At 43.4% G+C, this 16,245-nt stretch overlaps 1 protein-coding gene across 1 annotated transcript in view; it reads right to left on the reverse strand.

The window, feature by feature from the left end:
- The window catches only part of LOC128666766 (oocyte zinc finger protein XlCOF7.1-like), a 68,987-nt gene that overhangs the window by 36,050 nt on the left and 16,692 nt on the right, over positions 1-16,245 (reverse strand). Inside the window, exons 4-5 of the mRNA XM_053721550.1 lie at positions 6,568-6,709; positions 6,161-6,250 (exon numbers count right to left, since the gene is read on the reverse strand). Of these exons, the coding sequence (XP_053577525.1) occupies positions 6,161-6,250; positions 6,568-6,709 (232 nt within the window). The remainder of the gene's footprint in view (positions 1-6,160; positions 6,251-6,567; positions 6,710-16,245) is intronic.

A 16,245-nucleotide genomic window follows, 5' to 3' on the forward strand; every position in this document is an offset into this window, starting at 1 on the left:
ACATGAAGCAGAGGGTGAGAGAGAAGGTAAGAGAGGGCATGTGTGTGTATCATTTACATATTACAGAGGGTGAGAGAGAAGGGAAGAGAGGGCATGTGTGTGTACCATTTACATGATACAGAGGGTGAGAGAGAAGGGGAGAGGGGGCATGTGTGTGTATCATTTACATGAAGCAGAGGGTGAGAGAGAAGGGAAGAGAGGGCACGTGTGTGTATCATTTACATGAAGCAGAGGGTGAGAGAGAAGGGAAGAGAGGGCATGTGTGTGTGTACCATTTACATGATACAGGGGGTGAGAGAGAAGGGAAGAGAGGGCATGTGTGTGTGTACCATTTACATGATACAGAGGATGAAAGAGAAGGGAAGAGAGGGCATGTGTGTGTACCATTTACATGAAGCAGAGGGTGAGAGAGAAGGGAAGAGAGGGCATGTGTGTGTGTACCATTTACATGAAGCAGAGGGTGAGAGAGAAGGGAAGAGAGGGCATGTGTGTGTACCATTTACATGATACAGAGGGTGAGAGAGAAGGGAAGAGAGGGCATGTGTGTGTACCATTTACATGATACAGAGGGTGAGAGAGAAGGGAAGAGAGGGCATGTGTGTGTACCATTTACATGAAGCAGGGGGTGAGAGAGAAGGGAAGAGAGGGCATGTGTGTGTACCATTTACATGATACAGAGGGTGAGAGAGAAGGGAAGAGAGGGCATGTGTGTGTACCATTTACATGAAGCAGAGGGTGAGAGAGAAGGGAAGAGAGGGCATGTGTGTGTACCATTTACATGATACAGAGGGTGAGAGAGAAGGGAAGAGAGGGCATGTGTGTGTACCATTTACATGATACAGAGGGTGAGAGAGAAGGGAAGAGAGGGCATGTGTGTGTACCATTTACATGAAGCAGAGGGTGAGAGAGAAGAGAGCGCATGTTTGTGTACCATTTACAGTAGCAGAAGGTGAGAGAGAAGGGAAGAGAGGGCATGTGTGTGTATCAATTACATGAAGCAGAGGGTGAGAGAGAAGAGAAGAGAGGGCATGTGTGTGTATCATTTACATGAAGCAGAGTATGAGAGAAGGGAAGAGAGGGCAAGTGTGTGTGTATCATTTACATGAAGCAGAGGGTGAGAGAGTAGGGAAGAGAGGGCATGTGTGTGTATCAATTACATGAAGCAGAGGGTGAGAGAGAAGAGAAGAGAGGGCATGTGTATGTGTATCATTTACATGAAGCAGAGGGTGAGAGAGAAGAGAGGGCATGTGTGTGTATCATTTACATGATACAGAGGGTGAGAGAGAAGGGAAGAGAGGGCATGTGTGTGTATCATTTACATGAAGCAGAGGGTGAGAGAGAAGGGAAGAGAGGGCATGTGTGTGTGTGTTCCATTTACATGATACAGAGGGTGAGAGAGAAGGACAGAGAGGGCATGTGTGTGTACCATTTACATGAAGCAGAGGGTGAGAGAGAAGGGAAGAGAGGGCATGTGTGTGTATCATTTACATGATACAGAGGGTGAGAGAGAAGGGAAGAGAGGGCTTGTGTGTGTACCATTTACATGAAGGAGAGGGTGAGAGAGAAGAGAGGGCATGTGTGTGTATCATTTACATGATACAGAGGGTGAGAAAGAAGGGAAGAGAGGGCATGTGTGTGTACCATTTACATGATACAGAGGGTGAAAGAGAAGGGAAAAGAGGGCATGTGTGTGTATCATTTACATGATACAGAGGGTGAGAGAGAATGGAAGAGAGGGCATGTGTGTGTATCATTTACATGAAGCAGAGTATGAGAGAAGGGAAGAGAGGGCATGTGTGTGTGTACCATTTACATGAAGCAGAGGGTGAGAGAGTAGGGAAGAGAGGGCATGTGTGTGTGTATCAATTACATGAAGCAGAGGGTGAGAGAGAAGAGAAGAGAGGGCATGTGTATGTGTATCATTTACATGAAGCAGAGGGTGAGAGAGTAGGGAAGAGAGGGCATGTGTGCGTGTACCATTTACATGATACAGAGGGAGAGAGAGAAGGGAAGAGAGGGCATGTGTGTGTACCATTTACATGATACAGAGGGTGAGAGAGAAGGGAAGAGAGGGCATGTGTGTGTACCATTTACATGAAGCAGAGGGTGAGAGAGAAGGGAAGAGAGGGCATGTGTGTGTATCAATTACATGAGTAGAGGGTGAGAGAGAAGGGAAGACAGGGCATGTGTGTGTACCATTTACACGAGCAGAGGGTGAGAGAGAAGGGAAGAGAGGGCATGTGTGTGTACCATTTACATGATACAGAGGGTGAGAGAGAAGGGAAGAGAGGGCATGTGTGTATCATTTACATGAAGCAGAGTATGAGAGAAGGGAAGAGAGGGCATGTGTGTGTGTATCATTTACATGAAGCAGAGGGTGAGAGAGTAGGGAAGAGAGGGCATGTGTGTGTATCATTTACATGATACAGAGGGTGAAAGAGAAGGGAAGAGAGGGCATGTGTGTGTATCATTTACATGAAGCAGAGGGTGAGAGAGAAGAGAAGAGAGGGCACGTGTGTGTATCATTTACATGAAGCAGAGGGTGAGATAGAAGGGAAGAGAGGGCATGTGTGTATATCATTTACATGAGCAGACGGTGAGAGAGAAGGGAAGAGAGGGCATGTGTGTGTATCATTTACATGATACAGGGGGTGAGAGAGAAGGGAAGAGAGGGTATGTGTGTGTATAATTTACATGAAGTAGAGGGTGAGAGAGAAGGGAAGAGAGGGCATGTGTGTGTGTACCATTTACATGATACAGAGGGTGAGAGAGAAGGGAAGAGAGGGCATGTGTGTGTACCATTTACATGATACAGAGAGTGAGAGAGAAGGGAAGAGAGGGCACGTGTGTGTACCATTTACATGATACAGAGGGTGAGAGAGAAGGGAAGAGAGAGCACGTATGCGTATAATTTACATGAAGCAGAGGGTGTGAGAGAAGGGAAGAGAGGGCATGTGTGTGTACCATTTACATGAAGCAGAAAGTGAGAGAGAAGGGAAGAGAGGGCATGTGTGTGTATCATTTACATGAAGCAGAGGGTGAGAGAGAAGAGAAGAGAGGGCATGTGTGTGTACCATTTACATGATACAGAGGGTGAGAGAGAAGGGAAGAAAGGGCATGTGTGTGTACCATTTACATGATACAGAGGGTGAGAGAGAAGGGAAGAGAGGGCATGTGTGTGTACCATTTACATGAAGCAGAGGGTGAGAGAGAAGGGAAGAGAGGGCATGTGTGTGTATAATTTACATGAAGCAGGGGGTGAGAGAGAAGGGAAGAGAGGGCATGTGTGTGTATCATTTACATGAAGCAGAAAGTGAGAGAGAAGGGAAGAGAGGGCATGTGTGTGTATCAGTTACATGAAGCAGAAAGTGAGAGAGAAGGGAAGAGAGGGCATGTGTGTGTATCAGTTACATGAAGCAGAGGTTGAGAAAGAAGGGAAGAGAGGGCATGTGTGTGTGTATCATTTACATGATACAGAGGGTGAGAGAGAGAAGGGAAGAAAGGGCATGTGTGTGTACCATTTACATGATACAGAGGGTGAGAGAGAAGGGAAGAGAGGGCATGTGTGTGTATCATTTACATGATACAGAGGGTGAGAGAGAAGGGAAGAGAGGGCATGTGTGTGTACCATTTACATGAAGCAGAGGGTGAGAGAGAAGGGAAGAGAGGGCATGTGTGTGTATAATTTACATGAAGCAGGGGGTGAGAGAGAAGGGAAGAGAGGGCATGTGTGTGTACCATTTACATGAAGCAGAGGGTGAGAGAGAGAAGGGAAGAGAGGGCATGTGTGTGTACCATTTACATGAAGCAGAGGGTGAGAGAGAGAAGGGAAGAGAGGGCATGTGTGTGTACCATTTACATGAAGCAGAGGGTGAGAGAGAGAAGGGAAGAGAGGGCATGTGTATGTGTACCATTTACATGAAGCAGGGGGTGAGAGAGAAGGGAAGAGAGGGCATGTGTGTGTACCATTTACATGATACAGAGGGTGAGAGAGAAGGGAAGAGAGGGCATGTGTGTGTACCATTTACATGAAGCAGAGGGTGAGAGAGAAGAGAGCGCATGTTTGTGTACCATTTACAGTAGCAGAAGGTGAGAGAGAAGGGAAGAGAGGGCATGTGTGTGTATCATTTACATGAAGCAGAGGGTGAGAGAGTAGGGAAGAGAGGGCATGTGTGTGTATCAATTACATGAAGCAGAGGGTGAGAGAGAAGAGAAGAGAGGGCATGTGTATGTGTATCATTTACATGAAGCAGAGGGTGAGAGAGAAGAGAGGGCATGTGTGTATCATTTACATGAGCAGAGGGTGAGAGAGAAGGGAAGAGAGGGCATGTGTGTATCATTTACATGAGCAGAGGGTGAGAGAGAAGGGAAGAGAGGGCATGTGTGTGTACCATTTACATGAAGCAGAGGGTGAGAGAGATGGGAAGAGAGGGCATGTGTGTGTATCATTTACATGATACAGAGGGTGAGAGAGAAGGGAAGAGAGGGCATGTGTGTGTATCATTTACATGATACAGAGGGTGAGAGAGAAGGGAAGAGAGGGCATGTGTGTGTATCATTTACATGATACAGAGGGTGAGAGAGAAGGGAAGAGAGGGCATGTGTGTGTACCATTTACATGAAGGAGAGGGTGAGAGAGAAGAGAGGGCATGTGTGTGTATCATTTACATGATACAGAGGGTGAGAAAGAAGGGAAGAGAGGGCATGTGTGTGTACCATTTACATGATACAGAGGGTGAAAGAGAAGGGAAAAGAGGGCATGTGTGTGTATCATTTACATGATACAGAGGGTGAGAGAGAATGGAAGAGAGGGCATGTGTGTGTATCATTTACATGAAGCAGAGGGTGAGAGAGAAGGGAAGAGAGGGCATGTGTGTGTACCATTTACATGATACAGAGAGTGAGAGAGAAGGGAAGAGAGGGCACGTGTGTGTACCATTTACATGATACAGAGGGTGAGAGAGAAGGGAAGAGAGAGCACGTATGCGTATAATTTACATGAAGCAGAGGGTGTGAGAGAAGGGAAGAGAGGGCATGTGTGTGTATTATTTACATGAGCAGAGGGTGAGAGAGAAGGGAAGAGAGCGCATGTGTGTGTATTATTTACATGAGCAGAGGGTGAGAGAGAAGGGAAGAGAGGGCACTAGTGTGTGTGTGTGTGTGTGTGTATCATTTACATGAAGCAGAAAGTGAGAGAGAAGGGAAGAGAGGGCATGTGTGTGTATCATTTACATGAAGCAGAAAGTGAGAGAGAAGGGAAGAGAGGGCATGTGTGTGTATCAGTTACATGAAGCAGAAAGTGAGAGAGAAGGGAAGAGAGGGCATGTGTGTGTATCAGTTACATGAAGCAGAGGTTGAGAAAGAAGGGAAGAGAGGGCATGTGTGTGTGTATCATTTACATGATACAGAGGGTGAGAGAGAGAAGGGAAGAAAGGGCATGTGTGTGTACCATTTACATGATACAGAGGGTGAGAGAGAAGGGAAGAGAGGGCATGTGTGTGTACCATTTACATGAAGCAGAGGGTGAGAGAGAAGGGAAGAGAGGGCATGTGTGTGTATAATTTACATGAAGCAGGGGGTGAGAGAGAAGTGAAGAGAGGGCATGTGTGTGTACCATTTACATGAAGCAGAGGGTGAGAGAGAGAAGGGAAGAGAGGGCATGTGTGTGTACCATTTACATGAAGCAGAGGGTGAGAGAGAGAAGGGAAGAGAGGGCATGTGTGTGTACCATTTACATGAAGCAGGGGGTGAGAGAGAAGGGAAGAGAGGGCGTGTTTGTGTAATCTGTTAAAAAAACAAGTGAGTTGTCAGAGAAGATCCAGTCAATATTATAATCTGCTAAACTTATAAAAGGCTTATGCTGGTGTGTATATTTAGTGCATATTTAGTGCACAAGCTTGAATGACAAGCAAATGCCCTCATCATGCCTATACAACAACCAGAAGCTTGATGTGCCCCTAGGCTGGCACCATGTGTATGTGCTCCTGTGCTGATCGCTCAGAGATAAAATAAAGACTAAGTCCTTAAATAGGGTATTATCCGATATTTTATCACTCATTTGTTTGACTTGAGGTGCCTCAGTAACATAATTATTGATGAGGATTGAATTATTTCAAATTGTGAAAATGACTAACAGCAGCTTCTGCCGTAGGTCCGTTACCTGCAGAGACGTCTGATGGGGTCTCCACTGGCTGAATATTCTGTACAAGTTCTGCGTGTGCTGCCGCGTCTAGATTGTCATCACTAAGACCTGATTGTTTTAATAGAGAACACAATTCGTTTATTTTGTTAAAAGAACATGCAAACTTCTTAAAATTAATTCTATTTTTTTCTTTTTTTTAAAAAACAGATGGTCCTGAGCTGAACCTTCCAGAAACGTATTTTTCACAATTAACAAAGCTGTCTGTATCAAAACCTAGTAATGAAATATGCATTTCCTGGTAGTTTTTTCAAGAAAAAAAAAAAAGTTGTATAAATATGCTAACGTTTACATGTCACGGATTCACTGGTGACGTTATCTTTCACTTTTGTAGTATATGTGAGATATTTATTACTACACAGTGTTACCTGAGCTCTTGTTTCCTGAGATATCAATAGTCCTTAGTGTCTTCTCCATCATAGAGTCCTTGTAAAGCTCTTTGTGTCCCTCTATATAATCCCACTCCTCCATAGAGAAATACACGGCAACATCATCACACTTTATAGGAACCTGAAACACACACAACTTATTCAGCGCAGACACTGGGACTGGTTCTGTCACACACTTTATAGGCCCTTGAAACACACACACACAACTCATTCAGTGCTGACACAGGGACTGGTTCTGTCACACACTTTATAGGCACCTGAAATACACACACAACTCATTCAGTGCTGACACAGGGACTGGTTCTGTCACACACTTTATAGGCCCCTGAAACACACACACAACTCATTCAGTGCTGACACAGGGACTGGTTCTGTCACACACTTTATAGGCCCCTGAAATACACACAACTCATTCAGCGCTGACACAGGGACTGGTTCTGTCACACACTTTATAGGCACCTGAAATACACACAACTCATTCAGCGCTGACACAGGGACTGGTTCTGTCACACACTTTATAGGCACCTGAAGCACACACACAACTCATTCAGCACTGACATAGGGACTGGTTCTGTTACACACTTTATAGGCACCTGAAACACTCACACAACTCATTAAGCGCTGACACAGGGACTGGTTCTGTCACACACTTTATAGGCACCTGAAACACACACAACTCATTCAGTGCTGACACAGGGACTGGTTCTGTCACACACTTTATAGGCACCTGAAACACACACAACTCATTCAGCGCTGACACAGGTACTGGTTCTGTCACACACTTTATAAGCACCTGAAACACACACACACAACTCATTCAGCGCTGACACAGGTACTGGTTCTGTCACACACTTTATAGGCACCTGAAACACACACACACACAACTCATTCAGTGCTGACACAGGGACTGGTTCTGTCACACACTTTATAGGCACCTGAAACACACACACAAATCATTCAGCACTGACACAGGGACTGGTTCTGTCACACACTTTATAGGCACCTGAAACACACACAACTCATTCAGCGCTGACACAGAGACTGGTTCTGTCACAAACTTTATAGGCACCTGAAACACAAACACAACTTATTCAGCGCTGACACAGGGACTGGTTCTGTCACACACTTTATAGGCACCTGAAACACACACAACTCATTCAGCACTGACACAGGGACTGGTTCTGTCACACACTTTATAGGCACCTGAAACACACACACACACACACAACTCATTCAGCGCTGACACAGGGACTGGCTCTGTCACACACTTTATAGGCACCTGAAACACACACAACTCCTTCAGCTCTGACACAAGGACTGGTTCTGTCACACACTTTATAGGCACCTGAAACACACACACACACACACACACAACTCATTCAGTGCTGACACAGGGACTGGTTCTGTCACACACTTTATAGGCACCTGAAACACACACACAACTCATTCAGCACTGACACAGGGACTGGTTCTGTCACACACTTTATAGGCACCTGAAACACACACAACTCATTCAGCGCTGACACAGAGACTGGTTCTGTCACAAACTTTATAGGCACCTGAAACACACACACAACTTATTCAGCGCTGATACAGGGACTGGTTCTGTCACACACTTTATAGGCACCTGAAACACACACAACTCATTCAGCGCTGACACAGGCACTGGTTCTGTCACACACTTTATAGGCACCTGAAACACACACAACTCATTCAGCGCTGATACAGGGACTGGTTCTGTCACACACTTTATAGGCACCTGAAACACACACACACACACAACTCATTCAGCGCTGACACAGGGACTGGTTCTGTCACACACTTTATAGGCACCTGAAACACACACAACTCATTCAGTGCTGACACAGGGACTGGTTCTGTCACACACTTTATAGGCACCTGAAACACACACACACAACTCATTCAGCGCTGACACAGGGACTGGTTCTGTCACACACTTTATAGGCACCTGAAACACACACACACAACTCATTCAGCGCTGACACAGGGACTGGTTCTGTCACACACTTTATAGGCACCTGAAACACACACACAGCTCATTCAGCGCTGACACAGGGACTGGTTCTGTCACAAATTTTATAGGCACCTGAAACACACACAACTCATTCAGCGCTGACACAGGGACTGGTTCTGTCACACACTTTATAGGCACCTGAAACACACACAACTCATTCAGCACTGACACAGGGACTTTTTCTGTCACACACTTTATAGGCACCTGAAACACACACAACTCATTCAGCACTGACACAAGGACTGGTTCTGTCACACAATTTCTAGGCAACTGAAACACACACAACTCATTCAGCGCTGATACAGGGACTGGTTCTGCCCAGTGACGTGCACTCATAGGAGGCAGGGCCTCCCCTGGCCAATGTGGTGTATTACAGCCTTTATTAATAATAAAAAAAAAAAAATCTTTTTTTCCCCAAACAAAAGTGACCCCCTCTACCCCCCCACCAAATTCAGTAGTGTATTTACTTTTATGTTTAAAAAAACCCGTAGTATTAAGTAATTACATTCATATTGAGCAAGAAAGTAGAGGCCAGCTACCCTTCTATTGCGCAATATGAATGTATTTTGTTGTATGGGCAGCTAGAGACTGTCACCTAGTGGCGAATAAGAGCTAATGCAATCTCTTTTGCGGCCCATACTGCTCCCACCGGAGGCTTGTCTCTTCAAGCCTCGGGAGCCCTGCCTGCCCCTCAGCCAATCAGATATGAGCATGTCTGACTCTAGGCTGACTACTGCCGGGCGGGAAATATGTGAGGCGCAGATTGAGCGTCTATCACGTGCGTCAGAGTGACTCTCAGTTAGACAGTGCCCACTGCCCAGCATAGCCTAGCCCTAGCCAGACCCAGTCATCAGCTCAGCGCTGCTCGTCACATGGTCACTGTCATCACTCAGTCAGAGTCAGACTCACTCAGTTGTGTGTGTCTTGAAGTGTCAACGGTCGGTGTGTCAGGAAGTCAGGAGGTGCGTGGTGGCTCAGGCCTCTCAGGCTGGCGTGGGGTCAGACTCTCAGAGTGTCAGGTGAGTGTCTCTGTCGACTGTCGCAAGTTGACATTGTGAGTGATGGTGACCAAGTCATCAGTGTGCCAGGTGCCGACTGCGGTTGTATGCAGTGTGAACTGTGCTCTATTCTAACCGTTACCAGAGTGGCTCAGTGACCAGTTCACTTCAGTACGTTTTGAAGTTCAGGTTAGTGACTGTACTCAGAATCAGATAATGTGCACTGGTGGTGATATGTAGACTATTTTCTGCTAAGTACCTTTTATTTATTCACCTGATGATACACTACAGCAGCTGTATCATCAGGTGAATAAAAGGTACTTAGCAGAAAATAGTCTACATATCACCACCAGTGCACATAATCTGATTCTGAGTACAGTCACTAACCTGAACTTCAAAACGTACTGAAGTGTAGGTCAGCCTAACGAAAACTCAGTAAGTTAAAAATGTTTATTTTTGAAGGGGAGCCTTTGAAATCACCCTAAGCACTGATAATCTAACATTCCCCCTCCCTTTCTTGGGCCATACTTATGCTGGGCTGCTTGGATCTTATTCTTTTAACCCCCTATCCTGTTTCACACTCAGATGGTGAGGGAGATATAACAAGTTAAACAGGGTTTATTGTTTTGTGCTTTAGTAGTTCTTGCTCAGCAGTCACAAACTTATGGTCTTTTTAACTACTTGCTTGCCAGAATTTCATTATATTGCCAATTGAAGAACATTTGTGTATACTGTATGTGTATATATATATATATATATATATATATACACACACACTAGGCCTGTCAAAAATAATCGTTTTGACGATGCATCGCGATGCGGCATGAAACGATTCTGCATCGATGCGCTGAGACGCGATAATCGATTAACGTTACCCACGTGACCAGCCTCCAGGAAAAGTAAAAGAAAGTGCGCGAAAGTGCGCGGTACATCGTTTTGACGTCACTGACGTCACGTCACCCAATAAAGCAACATGGGCGCTCCATGGGCGGTCTCTTGAAGTGCCGAAGTTACGCAGTAGGAGCAAAGCAGGAGTGTGTTGCCTGAGATTGATGATGGTACACGGCGGTATACTACAGCTACACGGCGGGCTCATTTTTATTTTGTGGGAGACAGAGGAGGAGACCTATGGTGAGAATTAGACTAACTAACTGTTTGTTTAGTTAATAGTTACCAAAACGTTGTACATTTTGCCAATGCCATGCCATAATTGCCATTGCCATGCCTGCCTATTGCCTCAACTGCCTACTACTTGCCATAGGTAAACTAATTATTAACTTACTTAAAGAGCAAATCAATAAGGGGTACACAATTACATTTATTACACAATAAGGGGTAACAATTAAATACTTGCCTTATTTACTTAACGTAGTATGCTGAGCTGACTGAGGCTCAGGCTGCTGCATAATTAATTGCTGCATTATTGAATAATATTGCATAATTTGCATATATAAAAAATGTATTATAAATAAATATAGTATACTATTATTGTCTAATAATGTCTCTATTAGTCTAATCTGTATCTATTATCTACATGTTTTTCACATGGATGGATGGCCTGGTCTGAAGTTCTAATATTTTAATAATATATTAATTCAAGAAAGTGCATGCAATTTTAAACAACTTTCCCTATTATATAATTTGCTTATCCTTTGTTGAAATGCATAGCCTCCTCCTTGTGCACAAAGTATTATATACTTAGTAAGTAATGTGTGTGCTGTGCAATGCATTGCTAATATGTCATCAACAAACGATATCTGAGAAGTATGAAGCAAATTAAATAATAGAAGTTAGTTATGATGTTTATTTAAAATTGTATTCTCTATCTGAATCATGAAAGTAAATGTTTGGGTTTTTGCACCTTTAAGTGTGTAATATATTACAGTAACTTACAGTGTCAGTGAGTGAGTGATGTCCCCTGCAATTATCACAATGCAATTTGTTTTAAAATGTATGTTCGCAAAATGTATGGCATTGGCAAAGTAGTTGAAGTTACTAGTACTTGTTGATTTTACATTTGCGGCTTGACATTTTGACAACTGGAACTTAGTGTATTTTCTTTTTTTTTTTAACACTGACGGAGTTTGACGTTGACAACAACATCATCCGTCACATATGTACATGTCATGCTAAAATGACAGAGGGAGACAAAAAAGATAGAGAGATAAAAAATGCACCTAGCATTTTAAAAGCAAGCATCTGGGCACATTTTGGATTTTATGAACATACTGGAAAGCACGAATTGGAGAAGACACACGCGGTTTGTAAAGCCTGTCACACAAAAATTAAATACCTAGGGAATACTACTAACTTGAGAAATCACGTTAGACGTTTTCACTCTGAGATGCTAACCCCTGCCGCTGCCGCCAGTGCCACTGCCAAGGAAATAACAAGACTAGCTGAAGCTCATCAGCCAAGAATTGATGCAATGCTGTCAACTTTGCCACCCAACTCTGAAAAAGGGAAGAGAATAACCAAAGCTGTGGCAACTTTCATAGCGAAGGACCTATGGCCTTACTCTGTTGTGGAAAACCTTGGGTTTCGCAACCTGTTGAAGACACTAGAGCCACGTTATAAGATCCCGTCACGCAATCACTTAACAGAAAACGTTATACCTGCACTCTACCAAGAAACAAAAGCTCAGGTAATTGCATCAATGAGCCAAGCCAGTCGAGTCGCACTAACGTGTGATTCATGGACTTCAGTCACGACGGAGTCTTATGTAACAGTAACTGCACATTACATTAGCAAGGACTGGAAGATCTTGTCGCATGTGCTGCAAACGAGAGCAGTTTATGAGTCTCACACGGGTTCTCATCTGGCGGAGCTACTGTCTCGTGTCGTGGAAGAATGGCAGCTGTCCGATAAATCTGTAGTGCTTGTGACCGACAATGCTTCGAACATGATTGTTGCTGCTCAAGTTGGAAAATTCCCTCATGTAAAGTGCTTCGCCCATACACTGAATCTCGCATCCCAGCGGGCGCTGAAAGTGGCCACGCTCTCCAGGCTTTTAGGCAGAGTGCGACGAATATCAACATTTTTTCACCGCAGCACTACAGCAAACCACTGTCTGAAAGAAAAACAGAAATGTCTTGGCCTGAAGAATCATAAGCTGATAACTGATGTGACAACAAGGTGGAACAGCTCATATGACATGGTCGAGAGGTTCCTAGAACAGCAACCTGCAATCTGTGCCACATTGTTGTCTCCAGAAGTCAGAAAAAGTGAGTCAGATCTCTGCACTCTCAACGAAACAGATGTGTCAAATGCAGAGGATGCTGTGAGTGCATTAAAGCCAATGAAAGATGCAACCACACTGATGTCAGAAGAGCGCAATCCAACTGTTTCTCTCATTGCCCCTCTAAATGCACAACTGCTCCAGAACATGACAGACACCATGGGAGACACACCCATGATCCATGAGATCAAGAATGCCATCAAAACAGATCTCCTGAAGAGGTACAGCAGTGAGGCAGAGAAGAAGATACTTTATACAGCCTCTGCCCTGGATCCTCGTTTTAAGGGACTGCCTTTTATTCTCACAGAGGAGGAGAGATTGGAGATATACAGAGGAGTGACTGAGGAGGCTGCATCCTTGGAGGTAATTTTAATTGCATCATGTTTCTTGAAAAATTTATAAATTGAAAATAAACATAAAACATACCATCATCCATACAAAATAGGCTTAGCTATCACTGCAGTAGCTTGATTAGTAGCTAGTTTAATGAGTACAAGGTTTATTATATAAGTCAGTTTGAAAACGCCACAGTCAGTCAACTTTCCTCCTCCTCCGTCCACTCCCGAGTCCTTCCTAATAGATGTGAGCTGTTGCATGCATTTATTTATGCATTACTGTCTCTCTGAGCACACACATAGCATTAGCTGGCTGGCTGCTCGAGGTAATAATGAATGCTATTTTTTCTATTCTTTTGTTCAAACACAGATTGAGTGTACTAGTACAGTTACATCTAGGAGGACAAACGTGGATGAAGTGCCACTGCCTGAGGGAAAAGAAACTCTGGAAGAAGAATCAGCCATCGAGGAGGATAACCCTTCTCCTCCCAAAAGAAAGTCCACATCGCTGCTCATGACTTTGCTGGGACAGTCTTTCACTGACACTGAAGGTACAATAGAACCCAAGACCCCCTATGCCAAGGCTGAAGAGGAAATAGAGAAATATTGTAAAGCCCCATCTCTGCCTCTCACTGAAGACCCTTTGAAATGGTGGCATGTACATGAGGTCATATTTCCCCTCCTCTCTCATTTGTCAAAGCGATACTTGTGTATCCCAGGTACAAGCGTGTCTGCAGAGCGGGTTTTCTCCACTGCAGGAGATGTGGTAACGGCAAAAAGAAGCACCCTCAAACCAGAGCATGTGGATCAACTAGTGTTCTTACAGAAAAACCTACATATTCCATAATTCTGAGTAGTGATTCAGGTTTATAATATTAATATTTAATGTTTTTTGGCACATCCAGAAGAAAGTGCTGTGTGCCCCACTGCCCAGTGCAGACTACTGTTAAGTTATTTTATATTTGTTACTGTTATATAGCTTTTTGAAAAATGAAGCTTAAAACCTTGAGTAAATCTTTGTTGGATCACAAAATATACTAGTACACTACACGACACGACCGACCACGTCACTCTGTCACAGTCACACACACACACAAACAATACAAAAGAAACAACACACAACTGCACACACCTCATGTGTGCGTGTCAGTGTCACCCTTCACCATGATTCACTCTTTTTATGATGTGTGTTTTTTTTGGTATTGTTTGACTGTGTGTGACTGTGACTGTTTGTGTGTTGTGTAACAATATATTTGTGATCCCATAAAGATAATCAAAGTTAGTAAATCTAGTAGTTCAATGCTACTTGTTGTATAATGTCTATTACTACTTCTAGTGTTACTGTGATGTTTGCCAAATCAGGAAGTGCTCTGTTTTGTAGATGTTGTGCTATTGTTTACAGCACACCCCTGTATTGTTTGCAATGCAGTGAGTGCATAGTGCACACTGCATAAGGGATTATTAATAGGGGTTAACCGAATATAACCAACCAGTTAACAATAACAATGTGTGTACTGCAGTGTCTAACTGTCTCTTTATGAGTGTGTGAGTGTGTCTGTGAGTGAGTGAGTGCCAGTTTGAAAAGTTTGTATGTATCTCATTCTCTATGAGTGTGTGTGAGATGAGTGTATTAACTGCCTTTGAATGTTTTTGTTTGTATGTGATTGTGTGTCTGTCCCAGTGTCTAAGTGTCTATGAGTGTGAGTGTGACTGTGGCTGACTGGGTGGCTGTGGTGCCTTTGAATGTTTTTGTTTGTGTGTGTGTCGGATGTCCCACTGTGTCTCTAGTGTCTGAGTAGTAGTGAGTGTGACTGTCTAACTGTCTATGAGTGCACTATGCAGAGAGTGAGACTGAAGCCAAACCACTATAGGGGAAGGAAAAGCCTTGAGTAAACCTTGAGTAAATCTTTATTGGATCACAAATATACTGTACACTACACAGACAGTACAGCACACACACACACAACAGCACAATACAAAAATAAAGCACACACACCTCAGGTGAGTGGCGTGCCACCCTTTCTTCACCATGATTTACTCCTTGATGTCTGTGTCCTTTTTTTTTTTTTTTTTTTTTAAAAGATTTTTATTAAGGTTGTGCTGAAAACAATACAACATATGCAAGGTAATATAATACAGAGGAAACATAAATGGTACATTTCAAATATACTGCTTCCATCTTAATAAATACGTTTTACAACATAGGCAATACTATGGAAGAATTGGAACCTTTTTTTTTTACAATTATATGAACAACACACAAAACCCAAGATAGAAATTAGAGGGAATCTAGAATAGGTTGACATGTAGTGTGCCATGGGATATGAATACTGTAAGCGCCAGTTAACTGCTGTAATATTATGCTAGAGTATGTAGACATTATGCAATAATTAAATTCAAATGGTATAAAAAATAAAGGCGCCAAGTATAAATTAAATTAAAATAACATAGTATGGTAACTAAGTATGGAATACAATCTATGATGCGGTATAGGCAAGAGAAACCGCGTAGTTATCCCTCCCAGAGAAGGGGCGGTACATTCTGGTAGTGGGGGGGGGAGGTGGTAATTTAGTTGCTATGGGACTCTCAGTTAGCTAGGACGTAGATAGTTCGCCAGGGAGAAGTATCTATGAGAAGTTAACCTCCTCTGACCTTCCTGTCATTCTTGATAAGCATGATAACACAGTAGAGCAATAATTGATAGCTATATATATATGCCAAACAGATGACAGACATAAATTAAACCATTTTCCATAGGGTGAACAAAAAATAAGGTACGTAGTGAAACCCTGTAATATCAACTGAGTGGAGGTACCTAAATAGGTTCATACATACTTTATAAAGATTAGGCAGGTATTACTTGTGCGCAGTTAACAGTTAGTGTGCTGTAGAGAGCAAGTTTTATCTAAGGTTCAAGGGTGTGCCAAGTCTCCAAACTTAGGAGAAAAGAAGTATTAATAGTGAGGCTATCAGCTAGAACTATGGGGTAGGCTGACTATTATAGAGGGTCTACAGTATTAATTTTTGATACTACCTTCATAGACTCAAAGC

The sequence above is a fragment of the Bombina bombina genome, chromosome 7 (assembly GCF_027579735.1).
Source record: "Bombina bombina isolate aBomBom1 chromosome 7, aBomBom1.pri, whole genome shotgun sequence".
In the NCBI taxonomy this organism is placed as follows: Eukaryota; Metazoa; Chordata; class Amphibia; order Anura; family Bombinatoridae; genus Bombina; species Bombina bombina.